The sequence below is a fragment of the Thalassophryne amazonica genome, chromosome 12 (genome assembly GCF_902500255.1).
Source record: "Thalassophryne amazonica chromosome 12, fThaAma1.1, whole genome shotgun sequence".
In the NCBI taxonomy this organism is placed as follows: Eukaryota; Metazoa; Chordata; class Actinopteri; order Batrachoidiformes; family Batrachoididae; genus Thalassophryne; species Thalassophryne amazonica.
In genome coordinates, this window is record NC_047114.1 from 96603887 (window position 1) to 96621466 (window position 17580).

The window sequence follows — 17580 nt, forward strand, 5'->3', positions numbered from 1 at the left end:
CACAAGAGTCAAGACAGAAGTCAGAATACCAGAGCAAGAATTTTAGCTGAGGAAGCTTCTGCGATTTGAAGCGAAACGTCCTCGCGTCAAGCAACCCAGTCCAGTCGAAGATTCAAGCTTCTCTACTATGGAAACCACCTGGACAACTGAGAGCTTTCACAGAAACTCTGGTCTCAAGCCCAACGCTAAACCACTAGACCATCACCTCCCCTGGAAGGAACAGCTCTGTAATGCAGATGAAAAATATAGCCAAATGTCCAATAATTTTGATGTCAGTAATGATTTAATTGCATCCACAGTGCTTTGATTCTGGCTTTCTTTCACACAAACAATTTTTTGTGGAGTAACTTTTATGTGAATAGTGATTTGACAGTGTGCCACCATGCACTCATGCTTGGACAGACATGGCTGTACACTTTAAATATGAAAATCATAATATGATTTGGATGAACCATCCACCAGGTGCCAGTATTCAGCATGTCTTCCTTTTGATTGAGATTCCACGTCAATGTTCTGAAACATTCCTGAGCAGTGTTTCAAGTTTACAGTCACTAATTTGCAGTAGTGACGAAAGTGTTCCCATTGTGTTGTATATTGCATCCCGTGTTTGCCCACATCGTGGGTGTCATGTTTCTAAATGTGTAAATGTAAATCCGCTATGGTCCCGCATGGGTGTTAATCTTGTTGGGGTTTAGTCTGTCCTATTTCAGCCGTCATATTTCCTAATCTGTGTGACGTAGTGGGTTTAATGAAACCATATGAGATGTAATTAATTTCAAATAGAGTCAGGTTTTGTGTAAGCATCAGTGCAGCTGTAATTTCTCATTAAGCAGCTGTCACTCCTGAGGTGCTCCCTCAGCCCTCAATTACAGCTAAAGCCTCTGAGCCGTCCGTCCGGCCGGAGTGACGCTGTGGTTGTGGCTCCTTCTCACATCTCTGCTTCTCAGATCCTGGGCCAGCGCATGCACGCAACTTTACAGATGCTCCCAATGACACGGTTGTGCTCTTTGTAAGTGCTGCTGAAGTGTTTCTGGAGCATTTTAAAGAAGAGCGCGTGGGGATGCTGCAACACACAAAGCAAAAGCGGGGACATGGATTCTGCACTCCACAAATGTTGATGCTGTCAAATCAGTTTAGTGGTTACAGCTGTGAAAATAAATGTTGCGTATAATGTGACGCGTTGAGATTATCCATTTTACAATCTTCTACAGAAGACAGAATATTAAAATAAATGTACAAAATATTAAAATAATTCTTCTTCCTCTTCTTTCGGCTGTTCCTGTTAGTGGATCAGTCGTTTCCATCTCACCCTTTCTACATTTTCCATCATCACGTATTTCAGGCATTTTTTTTAATTTTTATGTTTATTTATTTATTTGTTTGTTGCTACCTCTGCTAACGCTGTCATTCCTAGCATTATCCGTATTGTAAGCTGTATTGTATTTTGGACATCAATTTTTATTTATTAATTTAATAGCACATTAGACTTCCAGGTTGCCCCCCCCCACACACATTTTGATTTCAACAAAAAACAAATTTGTTGTTGCACATTTGTAAAAATTGCAGCATACATTGTTCATGGTAGCGTTAGCCCGACTCAGGACTCATTAGCTCTGCAGTCTGCAGGCAAAGTTCAATCTATTTGAGCTTTTGATGCGTTTTGCCTTTGGTGTCACATTCCTCTGAGTAACGCCTGTCGCAGGGCATCATATACACATCAATGTATGTTTTCTTGGAAAAATTTCCTTAGGAATAACAAATTTAGGTCGGTCTTTAAATTTAAGAAAAGCCTTCATTTGGTGAAGATGAAAGTTGTGACCGTAAAATTAGGGATGACAAACAGATTGGAAAAAATGGAACTGTCCTCAGCGGGAACTGGTTCTTGAGTCCCATCTGTAGTCTAGCAAATTGAATGCAGTGTTGTGAGGCCCTGGTGGGCTCTGGTGATACTGCAGATGGGCCATGAGAGATCATTAAAAATAAATTGAATAGTGTTTTATTTTCAGTTCTGTAATGTTTTAAACATTCTACAACAGCAACTTATTATATACTCTGTTCGCGTGTCAGAGGGTCCAAGGTGTTCCGTGTGAAATTCTGCCTTAAGAGGGCGTGGGCCAATGGATCAGCTGAATACCCCTTCAAAGAAAATGTCTGATTTGATCATGAATAAAGAATAATTCACGTGTTTGTGTTTGTTTAGTTTTTATTTTCCTAGCTGATATCCGCTGATATTTGGCGAGTCTGTCAGAAAGTTGTGTATACTTAGAACTTTGAGCGGAGATCAGACAGAGAACTTTCCCAATGATTGTTTTGTCCTCTACTTGTTTCTAGCCAGTGAAAATCCAGTCGACGTTAAGCTGCTTTCATATGTCCGTCTCAGAAAAACCGTCACTGCAGAATTCTGTTTGCAGCAGCAGAGTGCAGGAGGTGACGTGAGACGCGGTGCTCACTGGCAGTCGGTGTTTGTCCATTCATTGTATCAGAGGCCAAAATCCACCAAGCTAGCCATTGCTCCTGAACACATCCTGTTTTCTTGCATGAGTTTTTCAAAATAAGAGCACATTTCAACAAACTTCGATTCCACCACAACTATTACCAGCGCACACTGATGACGCTGTCACAGGTCAGACGCATATACTGAGGAGAGCTGACGTTTGCCATGCTTATGTATTTTGGGTCAAGGATGAATGCAGCAAAAAAAAAAAAAAAAAAAACACTGATAGGACTAATATTTTGGGAAAAATTAGTAATTTTAGCTAACCAGTAAACAGTGGACATTGTGCTGCAATGCACCATGGGAGTTCTGGGTTATGAGGTTTTAAATGTTATTGTTGTTCATGTTAGTTTAACAGCGTTGTTAGTATTATTGATTTATTGCAGTTCAGTTGGTGTGGTCAGCTTAGTTAAGTGTTATGTTGCTCTTACCATGTGTGTTAAGTCTCATTCTCTTCATTACCACCCTTGAAAAGTGTCAGCTACCTATTTTTACCCAATCTGTAGCCTGTGGATCCCCATGGGCAACATGCTAGTTGTATTTATTTGAAGTAAACCAGTTGCTTTTAACTTGAGGCAGCCGAAAATGACTTTTGTTGTAAATTTGCTTGAGGCCTTTACGCCACCTCGCTTCTTCCACGAATGCGGGGCAGTGGGGCAGCCTTATAGTTTTTCTCCAAGAAGCTATTAAGGCCTTCTGCTCATATGCAGGTTGTTGCAGTTAATTAAACGCATAAATCTACACGCACACGCAGCGTTGCCTGCAAAATGTTGATTATTCCCAGAGAAAACCGTTAATTGAAGCTAAATGGCTAAATATAACGTTAAGCGTGATTAGCATTGATAGCTTGTGATGTATGGCGCTAATTAGTGTGCCAGACAATAACCGCCTTTAACCAGCTTACCACTGCCGCCCCACTCACCTACACAGACACACGTGTTTAGCTGCTCATTCGTTTAAAGGAACACTTAATCTCATTGTGTTTAATGGTTCAGGTAATGATCAATACAAGCCATCAAGTCCTGGTACAGTCTCTGCTGTCAGGAATCCATCCCCAACACGCCGTGTCCTCACACGATTTAGGGTGAGTTTAACAATCGTTGTAATAATGACCATAATAAAATTAGTATTCCTCCTCCTTCAGAACCCTCTTGTCTCTGCCAGGTGGAGTGTTTTTCTTTCACTAAAATAGCCTCTTTTTTTAAAACATAAAAGTTGTGGAATTAAAGTGGCAGTAAAATCTTTCCATGTTTAAACTCACTGTGAATAAATTTTCTCAGATTGTAGTTCCGTTAATGTGGAATTACCAAAAGTTGTCTTTGAATGTGAAAGTTAAACAGAAAATGGAGTTATTCAGTCATCTGATTCATCTCGAGTTGTTTATGTTTCAGGTATGGCTGTCAAAATTATACGTTAATTTAGACCTATAATGTGTGGGAAAAAATTTTTTTTTGATTAATCGCACTTTGATCCTTTTTGTTTTGATGTCACTGACTTAGTCTTTAAATAGTGTTTTTGAAGGCAGTAACTGGTTTGGATGTCCATGCATCTGGACGCCTTTTTTGCATGGATTAAACAGCACCAGACCAGAAGATTTTCCTTTTTTTTTTTCTTCTTCTTCTTCTTCTTCTTTTTATAGTGCCAAGGAAAAGTAGGTCTGTCAGCACATTTATAGTGCATGGATCAGCCTGTGTTCTCAGACGTGAGAAATAAAAGATGCTCATTAACACATACAGTTGAAATATCTGTTTAAATGCTTTTAATACCAAAGTGACTTGCTTTAATAATGATCCTTATACAACAGCTGAATGGTTCCTTGTGATTTGATTGGTGCTTTGTATGTCATGTGACATGGATTATTCGTTCCATTTGTGTTGCGTTGCATTTATCATGCAGTTTGGTTCCATACATTTTGGACCATTGCACACTGCAAACCCCGCCCACTAGTGGGGGTGGGGTTTAGCTAAACATGGAGTTTATTTTGCTGACTGATGACAATTTGAAGGAGCTAGTTTACGGTGCTAATTCTTCTAACACACACACACACACACACACACACACACACACACACACACACACACACACACACACACACACACACACACACACACACACACACACACAAAACAGAAAACATCAACACACCTATCAGTGGGGTGTGTAGAAGGAAGTGGAACTTTAAAACTAAACCACTTTTCAAGGTGTAGGCCGCGCGACCCTTCAGGGACGGGGACGTGAACGCTCCTTACTGCTGGGGGAGATTTTTAAAAAAATCCTCCCTGTTTTGGTTATGGCACATTGAGAGATGTGACATTGAATACAGGTGACTGAATGAATGTTGAAAGAGCAGGAACTTGCAGAGCAGAAAAAGGGTCTCCAGGGGTGCAGTGTAAGTGCATTAGGGGCGTGTCCATGTCCACTTTGCTGCTTACACAGTGTGTAATTTAAGCCCAAAGTAAAGATGATGTCATCCTGTGACGGATAGAGCAGATGGATTAGTTCCGTATTTAAATATTTTGTCTGTAATCCGTTGGTCTCCTGAGAATTTCGGTTCTGATGGACGGATGATGTCACATTTTCACTGCCAACACAGAGAGCTGCATTCAGCTCCAATTCAGTTTTCAGCTTTGAGATGTGCTACGGGGGGGGGGGGGGGGGGGGGGGATTTGAGTGAAATTTGAGTGATATTCGCTGAAGTCTGAATGCAAGTGTAGATAGAATCCAGCTTGCTCGCGAAACATGACATCATACTTCCTCACAGTGACTTCTCACTGTGCCGGTGTTCAACAACAAGGACATCAAACTACTCCGTGGCACCTTCTCGCCAAGAGAATCTGCCGTGTGCACTGACGTCCAGATAAAAATGCACACAGTCTTTTTCATCACTCTGACCTTTTGTAAATGAACAGCTGCACTGTATGTTGCTGGGTCGGGAGCTGTCCTCTCTCTACTGGTGCTGAATTCACACCCTACGCCGGAGCTTTAGCCAATCAGAAGCCCAGACTGTGCAGCGTGCAAGCACCAGGAAAGCTCTCTGCCTGATATCTGCACAAAACCTTTCGATGGACTCAGCGAACATCAGCTGACAAGACACGCAATCAGCGAACGGGAAAAGGACATTTGCAGGACAAAAACTCATATCTAATATTTGTATCAGCTCCTCATACAATTCCTTGACCTGTCATGTTGTGACAGGCGCTATCAGCACACAGTCGGGTCGGGGGTGGTATGATTTTGTAATTTAGTCACTTAATTCATGATTGGTGTGTTTTGGTCATAATTTCAAATACACTCATCAGGAAGTAGTCTGTCTGAAGGTACGGTGGTGTAGTAATGATTCTGTAGCTTTCAAGCAAGAACATCCCAGTTGAAGGCCGTGTGTGCACCAATCTCCAGATCCATCTGGAGTTGAATCAGGAAGGGGGTGGAGTTGTCAAACCCGAGCCAAGTCGATACGTGGCTCCATGCATGGGAACGATGATTGACATCAGTCACTCGCCTTTTTTAAGTAATGGAACTTGTTGCTGTTCCTTTTAGATCTGCACATAAAGCGTCAAGTCAGGAGGGTTGTAATACTCGTACACAGGACAGTCGCCACATAACGTAAAAGGTTTCGACTCATCGACTTCTTCATTCATTTTGGCGTCATTGCATCAGCTCGGCAAATCCCACCTTCATCCTACAGAACCGCTTCTGATTGGTTCATTTGATTGATAGTGGAGCTAACGGCATAACCCGGCCCAGCCAATAGGACGTTTCAGAGTTAATTCTTGACAAATGTTCACAGTAAGTTGAACTCGTGTTTATGTGACGATGTAATGACCTCACTCAGACACGAACCTCTGTTTGTGTAGTTTTAATCTGCCCATGAATTTATTTTTACTGAGGTTTAAGAAATGAGTTCACAGAGCACCATCAAGTGTGCGTGTGTGAGTGCGTATTTGCTGTTGGTTTTTCTGTCCTTCAGCCACGTCTATCTTCTTTCTGCACCTTGAATTAAACACACATCTCAGTCTGTATGCTCATTTTTTTCTCACCATTTTCCAGCTTTTTTTTTCCCAGCTTCAGCATCTTGAATCTTCACTTTCGCTGTTGCTTTAAGCGAACAAGCAGACAGGGGCTAAATCCAGAGTGGGGTGGTTGAGATTTAACTGAGGGGAGGCGAAGACAGAAAAATTAAAACATTAGGTTTCCTTTTAACCTCCGTCTGAAAGACGATACCTCAGTGATTTTTGAAGCTTAATACAATTTCTGTTCTGCTTTTGCAGTGTGGATCTTTCTCTGTCTCTTTTTTTTTTTTTTTTTTTTTTTTTTTTAGAAAGTAATTTGTTCATTAAACCAAAAATGTTCCTCTTGAGCTGGAGTTAACAATAATCTTCAGCGAAGAAGAAAATATAATAAGTATTATAAAGTAACTCTTTTTTTTTCCCATTCATTTTCCCCTGATATTTCAGTCTGGAGAATGTTAACATGGTGCACCAATTACCGTATTTTCCAGTGCGTAAGCTTTTTTCTTCTTTTTTCACTAGTTTGTCCTGTTGCTTTTGCTCTGGTCAAATTTATGAAAAATGATTAAGTAAAAAATTAAAATAAATTGCATGTTCCTTAATAATGATAATGTTGATGATGATGATAATGATAATATAAATAGTGACTAGAATAATAATAGTAAATAGTATATAATAATACTAATAATATTCATAGTATATTCATTAATTTATTTTCAACTGCTGATCCAGTGTTGCAGACCAAACAGTCCTGGGATTATTAACCATCAGATGACAAAGTAGAACCTCTTAAATCATTCTAAAGTCAGTTTTAAGCAGAAACAAGGCGATAATCAGTGCCGCTTTGAAATGACGGAGGCGCTGTGAACATAGCACCAGCAGCTCATGTAGCCACAGCGCTCTGATCGCTTCCTACATCTTTTATGATGAAATAATGCTGAATTTATGTGGAAATGATTGTTGTAGAAAAGCTTCAGATATCTATTGCTGAGACAGATGATGACTGGAGGCAGTTTGAAGCAAGAACGAGGTGATAATCGGTGAACCGCGGCTAATGACACATGCGCAGTGAAGGCAGGGCGGACCAATTTTTAGGAGGGACTGTTTGGTCGGCGACATCGGGTCCAGGTCGCGGTGGCAGCAGAGCAAGCAGCTCAAGCCACACTTCCCTATCCTCAGCCAATTCCTGTAGCTCTTCGTGGTGGATCCCAAGGCATTCCCAGCCTTGGGAATGCCAGCTGCCAGCTGGGAAATGTAATCTCTCCAGTGTGGCCTAGGTCTTTCCCTGGGCCTCCTCCCATTTGGTCATACACAGAAGTCCTCCCTAGGGAGACAACAAGGGGACACCCTCACCAGGTGCCTGAACCACCTATACTGGCTCATTTAGATGTGAAGAAGCAGCGGCTCTACTCAGAGTCCCTCCCAGACAGTCGAGCTTCTCACCTTGTCCATGAGTGTAATTAGTCCAGATACCTGACGGAGGAATCTCATTTCTCCTGCTTTTTTATGATAATAATAATAATAATAATAATAATAATTATTATTATTATTATAGTCACTATTTGTATAAGGCTTTTCCAGTAATAAAACCTCTAAACAAAATAGACATCACTTGTGAAAAAAAATGCATGCCAATCATAAAGTGAATTACAACAGTGGGCAACAATCCCAAATTAAAGAGCTGATAATACAGGGAAAAAAAAGTGCACTTTGTCGTCCTGTGCAATTTCTGCTCCACAAAATATGCAGCAAAATATTGAATTGTCTTCATCAGGTTAATAACTGAACCACTTTTGTCAAATTTATGAAGCTGTAAACTCTTCCTGTTGGGCTTGAAGTCAGAAGGCACTCAAGTTGCACCAGTAAAATTTCACTAAACATCTTCTGAGGAATAAATCTCTGTTTTTATTGTTTTGGAGAGTAAATCGTCCTCTGTGCCTCCTGCTGTCTGATTATTTTAATTTAGTTACTCTGTGTTTTCTGGATGACAGTGGGATGAATATTGGCTCGTTACGCTTTCTGGAATTGCTTCACGCTGCTCTGTACGCCCTCAGCTGGATTGTGGATTAATTTTGATGTCTTTTTCTGAAGTCGGTGCGTTTTCTGCTCCCTGTTTTCTGTCTCGGTTTGGTGTTGCGCTGCTTGTCCTCTGGGTTCAGCTAATCTTAGCCACATCTGTCACACACCAACACACCCGACCCTGCCGGCATCCGCTGCTCCAATTAACACGCTTCCACGAAGGGTGAAGAGTCTGAAATGTGGTCGGAAACCGTGTCAGGAATAACACCTTTAAATACACAATATCAGTGAGGTACAACTTGAATTTAAAATCTCTTCCTTGGTGCTGATTGATGAACCAGTTAACTAACTAATCTTCAGCTCTTATCACATCAGTCCCAGATGTCCTTATTGGTTAATTATTGAGATTTTGTGTTCAGGGGCAGTGCTGGTGTGTTTGGGGTTTATGTGTTTGTTTTTAGAGTGTATGTGTAGCGCTCGTTGACTGACGTTAGTCGCTGCCCCTCTGCACGTCCTGGTTCCTCGCTGTGGCCGACTGGTGCTCAGGGTTTTGTACGTCGCTGCTTTTGGGAAACCTGCTGTTGTGTTGTTGTACCTTCTCCACAGATCTTGCAGCACGTCACCACGAAAATGTTTCTGGCTGTAATTCATAAACCCGAGAGCGGTCGGGACAGCGACCCGGTTTGGGTTGTGCAGCTGTGGAGGCAAAACGAAAGCAGTTCCGTCCTCTAGCTGCTGAGCTTTAGCGCCCCCTCTCTGCCATGGAGCCGGATCTGGATGAACCGGGTTTCCAGGACCTGGGTGACTGTGTCTGTGTGCAGTGGGTTTGTGGTAAAGATAAATGTGCACATACATGTTGCCAGTTAATCTTGTGAAATGAGACATTTTATTGGCAGATGATTCTAATGAGTCTCTGGCGATTGTGTGACCATGACAACGCCACTCTGAATGACCCTCAAAGGACTAAATGTCTGGGATTACTTAAAAACTTGTCTTAGTGGTGAGATAGAAAACATCTTTGACTCTGCTACCAGTCCGAGTGCACAATAAAATGATTACAGATCCGGATGAAATTGGTCTCACGATAATAAGTTTTGGACGTTTGTACTCTAAATGGACAGATCCAACAGCCTCTTCACCCGAATGCCCAGAATATGCCGCCTCAGATCAGATGATAAGAGCACAAAATTGGGTACAGCAGTCTCATTTGAGCGCAGGCGCTAAAGGGGTAAAATATGACGCATATGACATAATTTCTCCACTTCCAGGGAAAAGAAACAAAGCATTTTCTCTGAGTTTTTGGGCAAATTCCACACAGACAAAGTGAAAATGCAAAGAAAAAGTGATGATGCGGCAGGAAAGTGGACATGTGTTGCAGTTTGTTTTTGACCCGGAGCTCGAACGTGTTGAAGTGGTTTTGCAGGCGAGAGAACAGAGCTACAGGTAGCTGTGTAGGCTAACACTTACCGACACAACATCTCCCATTTGCCTCGTCTTCCCTTCTGCACTGGGAACTGAAAAAACCACCACTTTTCACAACTGCTTTGGTGATTGCAGCCGAAAACAAAACAGTGCACCATTTTTTCCGTGTGACGTTTTGCAACGGGACTGGCTGGTCCTGCGATATCACACAGTGTTCAGATGAGACTGTGGGGACCTATCAATCATTAATCTTCAGCCTCGGGTGCTCTGGACCATGTACACTTATGAACATCCTTAAGTTTGAACATGATCCTCATTATGGACAGTCTGTGACGAGCGCAGAAGTCCAACAACAAACAACCGCTCGGGTTTAGATCAGGGAGGCCATTCCTCCTAATGACGCCTCTCCAGGTGTCTCTATCATTGCCTATGTTTAAGATGAAGTCCTCCACTGGAGCCCAATGCAGGACCCCAGTCAGAAACTCGAAGAAGGCTGAATACTCCAAACTGCTGTTCAGTGCATACGCACAAACAACAGTTTGTGGAGATGGAAGGTCCATATTGCCTTTTTGGTCTGTGCCTGGCCGCGCTCCGTGCCAAGCCTAACCACCAGGCAGTCATTGCCGGGACTTCTGTCCAGGCCTGACTCCAGACGGAGGCCCCGGGCGTCCTCTGGGCTGGGTCACGTTTCCTCTGTCTCGTTTTGTCATGGAGTCATGGGAGATCCTACCAGGAGCATGAAGGCCCCGGACATCAAGGCTCTCAGGTTCATAGGGACACACAGACCTCTCCACCACTATGAGGTGATGGTTCCCAGAGAGGAAGATTAAATTCATCATTTATAATATTATTGGGGCTGCTTTGCTTTCATTGTGTTAAATTAATGGCTTCCGTGTACTTTGTCACGTGTGACGCGTTCACACAGAATGAGCATTAAATTCTTAATAATATTGTTGATGTTAAACACATACACTATCATATCTGCACACATCCTCATTGTTGCCATGTGCACACTCTCCAAACTGAGCACGCACTCTGTAGGTGGCGCTGTCACCTGCCTGAGCTGCAGAACTTATCAAAGTCCACATCAGAAAGTTCCAGCTTCAACAACAACAGCGGAGGACGAGTAGTGATGTCACCACCACGCTCCAGGAACCCACATGCTTTCTACTTTGCCTGACTTCCCACCTTTTCTCGTATTAAGCAGCTCGTGTGGCGTGTAATCCACTCCGCCCTCCGGTGAATAATGAACTGGCTGCTGCAGGAACAGTGATGCTCCTGAGACGTTTGTTTTGCATGTGTAGTTAAAGCGGAGTGTGAAGCGGCTCTTCACGTGCACGCTGCTGTCTGACCGATCACCGTGTAATAACACCCGCGTGTTGCCGGCTCCTCGGGGAAGCGGGCCAGAAGACTGCAGGATGGCTGACTCGGCTGTTTGCTGTGGAGCTGAGCTTTAATGAGGGAGGAGCAGACGGCTGACAGTCGCTGCACCTTCTCCACAGACCTGCGTGCTGATGTGTGCACATAATACACACAGTCCGACTCCATCGCCGCTCCCATGTGGCTCACTAACGTGCACATACAGCGTGCACATGCATATCAATGTGCAGCTCTCTCTCTCTCTCTCTCTCTCTCTCTGAGATTTTAGTGCTGCTCCTTGCACACACATCCTGCTGCCCTTTGACCTTTATTGCCTCCATTACTGCATGTATGCATTAGCCTCCGGGTGACACCAGCTCTAAATTGGACTAAATGTGTGCACGTTTACACACGGGCTAATGGGTGAAGCGAATCTTGAGGTCTGTAAATGTGTGTTGCCCCCTCAGAGGCCTCTTCCACTCAGCAGGGTGCTTAGCATGCAGACTCTAAAACTGCACCGCTCTCAGGCTAAATGTGGCTGAAACGAATGTTTAATGTCCTGGAAAACTGCGAGTTGGAGGAGTGTGTGTGTGTGTGTGTGTATTTTAATTGATTGCGTGTGTGTTTAATGCAGTTTTGTGAGTTGCACATGTTTCTCATCAGCTGTATTTTAGTGGATGCACAAGTGTTTTCATGAGGTGCTTGTTTTAAGAAAAGGATTTTTTTAATGAAGCAGGTTTGATAATGCAGCCAGAAAGTCCCTCGACATGTTTTCACCATTTGTATTTCTTATTTTTGTTGTTGTTGTTTTTAATAGTCTTTTTAACTGAATAACTTGAGCTTGAATTGTTTTAATTTGCTTTGCATGTTGCTTTTGTCCTGAATGTCTATCCATATGTATATAAAACAAAACAAACTCATAATAATAAATGGAACAGTTTTTGTTCCATTTGAGCCAAACTTGGTGGAGTGATTAAGGGTCAGCCAAGGGCGAAGTGATTTGATTTTGAGAAAAATTAATTAAAGTCAAAGTTACAGACCAGTGTCAAAAAATTTGGCCTAGTCCTTATTATATATAATGGATATTTATAGAATGGCTGTTTTGAGGAAGTGGTTACAAATGCACCTATGGTCACTTTTAATCGCTAATATAAAGTCGTATGTCACATTTCTCATGGTCCTTTGACCTTGTGCCATCAAATGTCAAGGACACACAGAACCATGTGTTACGGTATCATGGGATTAAAACTTTTTTTTTTTTTTTGCAGGAATCTGTGTAAAAACATGTCAGTTTGTTTATCTCTTATTTATTATGACTGTGCTGATGTCAGGAGGCCTTCACCAGCCCTCCATCTCTAAGTGGCCTGTTTAAATTCAAGCTGGGCTGTGATTGGCCAGTTTTGTGATGCAGCAAATTGATATTGTACGTCACCAAGTGAGCAAAAAACAAAACACTCCCGGACATGATAACCCACACTTCAGAGTAGGTTTGGTCTCAACAGAAGTCAGAGTTTTGCATTTCAGGGATTTTTTTTTTCTCCCCTTAAATGTGACTGAGGCAGAATATTGGTTGTTTGTGAGCAGCAGCACTTTGTTACGGAGTGTAGCTACAGCCTCTCAAAGTTCAAGTCTTTGCTCATCAAACGGTTGTGAGGTCTTCAAGGTGTTTGTGCCTGTTTGTTTTTCGTGCGGGTGAAAGGTTCTTGTCAGGCGCAAACCTTTAAGAGAAGAGGGACTCTGTCACCCGCTGTGTTTCTACCGCTGCTCTCCACCTCTAATGTCACACAGGACGTGTAAATCACATCCTTGGAGTTGGTAAATGTGAGATGGATTTTTCTTTTTCTCCTCTGCTACGGGCCTTGTGGGAGTCGTGGCATGAATCACATCTTTAATCTAATAAAAAGGCAGGTGAGGCAGGAATTAATAAGATCTGTGAAGAAGAGCAGCTTTGAAGCCAAAGATCTGGAAACGTTGGAGTCCTTTTGAGTCAAGATACTGGGACTAATGGCTGGGTTACATTAATGTCTCCCGTATACTCTGTTGTGTGTGACGCTTTCACACGCAACAAACCTGGTCGCGTCTGAGTGCGCAAACATTTGTCCTTGTGTCACTTATCTTTTCTGTAGACTATATACATTCTGGAGAACCCCTATGTGTCGCCACTCATTGGTTTTCTGAGGAGCAGGTTTGAAACTCAGTGGGATGGGTTCAAATGTCGCCATCTCAGCAGCGCCTGACTCTGCCTAATTTGTGACCAACCCATAAATGGATAAAGTTGGCATGTGGGCAAGGCAGACGTGACCTGGGCATGATGAATAAATTCTGAACTTCTCCCCAATCTGTTAGTTGCCAAACAGGTTAATGCTAACATGCTAACTTGGGTCTGGCTGTGCCATGAACACATTTTTTTCCAGGTTGGGCAGGCGTTTTAATGACAGTTATAGTGGCTCAATAAGCCCTGCACCATCAGTGACAAGCTAGCACCAACATACTATCAGTACCACCTAATTAGCACGAAAACCGCTAACACACAAATTAAGTCACACTAAAGTTGCACTCAATGGAAATGCTGGTGCACCTACTTCTTCAGTGGACCATTGGACCATGTATCAAACATGGCCGAGAACACAGCAGCTTGCACCCACTGCTACTGTGTTCCCAGACCCCACCGTTAACTAGCTGTCACTCGAAGCTCCTAACTATTTATAACTTTGTGGTATAGAATAGTTTATGGCTTTAAATAGGTTAAACTCATGAGTTATATAAAAAATATATATAAATATCAATTTCTGCTGTAAAGTTGGAGAGTTTATCATGGGCTTCTACGTGGAGTGGCCACTCAAGAACCTGCAGGGTTTGGCACTTTTGTGTTGCTTAATGTTTCAGTGCCACAGGTCGATACTTGATCTGCCCCCTTTCACTTTACAAGTATTTATTTATTTTTTTTCTGTTTTAATGTGTGTTCAAATTCAAAGATGGGTTTTCTCCAGATCCGTTCTCACCTGTGGGATTCTGTTCTCCTGCTGCTTCTCTTTCTCTGATCTCTCTCTAGTTGATAGCGGTTTATGAGGAGCAGGAGCCGCATCATGGAGGCGATGGTACCAGTGCCAGCTCCACAGGCACCCAGAGCCCCGACCTGTTCGCTGCAGAGCTCAGCGCTGCCAGTGGAGCCTTCCAGCCGTACCAGACCGCCAGTGAGATTGAGGTCACGTCCTCTGCATTGCGCGCCAGTAAGTCTGTTACTGACAAACTCTGCAACAAATAACTATATAACACAGATAAATATGGATGGATGGAGGGCAGAAGGAGGGGATACCTTTTTTGGGGGGGGGGGGGGGGGGGGTCGTTGAAGGGTGATTTTAGGTTTGTTTTTGGTTCAATAATGTTTGATAAAGAGACAAATATGTTTGTGTTGGCGAGTATTGTCCCTGGTGGGCCACCATACTGTACGTGACATAAGAGCACATGATTGACAGCTCCAGAGATGTTTTTTTTTAAGTAGAGCTGCAATAATTGCAACAAGTCCATTGACCATTTGAGTCTTCTTTAACATTTCCAATTATCTGGTTTCAGCTTCTTGAATGTGAATATTTCTCACTTCTTTTTCCCTCTCTGGCAGTAAAAGAAATGTCTTTCATTGTGCACAGAAAGACATTTCAGAACTATTGATTGACATTTTTCTACCATTTTCTGGACCAAACATCTAACGTTTTAATCCAAAAAATATCAACAAATTAACTAATAATGAAAATAATTGATAGTTGCAGCTCTATGACACGTTTAAGGACTTTATTTTCTCTCTTTTTGTGTCTCTTCTCCATAAATGCTTTTTGTGAAAAAATATTTGAATGCAAGGTTGAAGGTTATTTGTTGCATTTATGGTTCTGATTTATTAACCTATGGATAATCAACTAATCTGATAACAGTGATTAAAGTGTTTTGGGGTTTTTACTGAACGTTTCTGGGTTATTTTTGGTAGCACACATCAGAATCCATCTATGTTCTGCGCCCAAACAGTTGGTGGCAGTAATGCACTGTGTTGATTTGCAAGCTGCCAATAAACTCAAAAGAAGAAGAAGGAGGGTTATTTTTGTTTTGGGTTTGGGTGTTTATTAAATCATATTTTTAGGGACTTGCGCGATGGATCTCCTACAGTTACTTGTTGTCGACTTTAAAAGTTATGAGTCGTATATTTTTTCCAGTAATCATACATTAAGTGGAGCTAACAGGTGAAGCTACCAACAGGTGCCAATGCTGTTAGCATACATTGTTAAATCAAACACAGGCAGGAACAAGGATTGCCCCAAAGAAAACAATTGGACACCCAGACATCTGTACATAAGGTGGCCAAGAATTTAAAAAGAAAGATTATTAATAGCTCCAAAGCTCATGCCAAAACTAGGAAAACTCAGAACTGAGTGAAGATTGAAGACGTTGATCTGTGCCATAAATACTTCTATTGTTCCATTTGAATTGATACTGAGAGAGAATTATTATTTTTACATTCTTTGAATTGTCATTTCCTTGACTGTGTACTTTACTGAGCCACAATGTATGTTTTTTGGATTGAGGACAAGTAGCACAAGACAGTTTGTGTGAAAAGACTGGGATGGAAAAATTGACCTGATCCAACAAAAACTGAATTTTTTGGTGGGTAAATAGACCTAAAAATGCACCAGAATGCATCTGAGAGCATCTGAGATTTGAAATTTTTTGTCCCCCCCAATGGCCCACTTTCATCACTGTAAAATAATCAGATGACTGTGTTGTTGCGTCACCTTTTCACAGTCTGCTGCATGTGGAGAGTTTGCTGTCAGTCTTTGGTGGTTGGTTTGGTGGATCTGTTGCTGTAGTGACTTGTGAGAAGACAGTGATATATAGAGTGATGTGGAACGACAAATAGTTCTGTTGTGGCTAAAGTGTTGTGAAGGTGTAGGAACACGGACCCACAACGGGGCGTTAAATGAACGGACAATGGATAAGCCAAACAGTAACAATTTAATGTTGTGAAGTGCACAACGGAATACAGATAAATACAGTTTTGGTACCACAGACAATTATATGTAGAGTGACGTGTGGGCAGGCTTGAGGATAGGAGACATCCGTCCAGAACCGAGCCGGATCCCACACGGCCTTCACTGCCAACGGATCTGAAGAACACCGGAGCCGCCAAGTCCTGGATCCCCAGGTGGCCACCGTCTCCAGCTGTCAGACCTGGTACTGCTGGCAGAGAACAGAAACAGTATTGATGAGTGTGAGTTCGCACACGCAGTAATCCCACAGACTGTGTTCGTTAGGGAGGGAGCACCTCCACCTCCAATCACACACTCGTGCAGCTCCTGTCTAACCACTTATCTGGTTGGGGTGTGAAGCGAAGCCGTCGCTGATCACACCAAACGCCAATCCCACAGATAAGGCAACACCACAGGAAAACGGCTGCAAAAGAGTTCAGACTATTATTCAGTTTTAAGTCAGCAGAGAAATTACCTCTTCTGGTGGCTGATTTCTCGGCGAGGAGGTGGAGTTGCAGTCCGGCCTTTATGGTGATGGGTTGGATGAGTGACAGCTGGTGCTGATGATATGTGACAGCTGTCACACCCAGTGGCTCCGACGCCCTCTCGTGCTTGAAGCCCGCACTTCAAGCAGGGCGCCATCTGGTGGTGGTGGGCCAGCAGTACCTCCTCTTCAGCCGCCCACACAACATAAAGAGTTGGATTTTGGATTGAAAAAGGAAGAGAAGCAGAAGAGGAAGATGAACAACAGAGAGATCCTACAGTGTTGTGTGGGCCGCTGAAGAGGAGGTACTGCTGGCCCGCCACCACCAGAGGGCGCCCTGTCTGGAGTGCGGGCTCCAGGCACCAGAGGGCGCTGCCGCCTCACAGGAGCAGCCAGGGTGACAGCTGTCACCCATCACCTGAGACGAGACAGCTGATATCAATCAACAGGGAGGTATATCAGCAGGACGGCATCTCCACCTCATTGCCGAGATATCGCTCTACCAAGGAGGTAACGTATCCAGCCAAACGAATCATCTTTTGACCATTAAATACTTTTTGCCTTTACACAGAAAGAGAAAAGACAGCAGGAGACTGTATTTTGGATAAGTACTCACATTCCTGCACTCACCTGTATTTTCCTGACAAGAGGTGGAGGTGGTGTTTCCACCCTGTGTGTTGCTGGGTGCAGCCGCACCCACACCTGACTGTATCTGTTCCTTGCCAGCAGTACCGGATCCAACGAGCGGAGGCAGTGGCCACCTGGGGTTTGGGACTTGGCGGC

General features: G+C 43.0%; 1 protein-coding gene across 1 annotated transcript in view; it reads left to right on the forward strand.

Moving 5' to 3' along the window:
• The window catches only part of LOC117521318 (partitioning defective 3 homolog), a 497351-nt gene that overhangs the window by 171405 nt on the left and 308366 nt on the right, over window positions 1-17580 (forward strand). The window contains exon 3 of the mRNA XM_034182632.1: window positions 14354-14531. Within this exon, the coding sequence (XP_034038523.1) occupies window positions 14354-14531 (178 nt within the window). The remainder of the gene's footprint in view (window positions 1-14353; window positions 14532-17580) is intronic.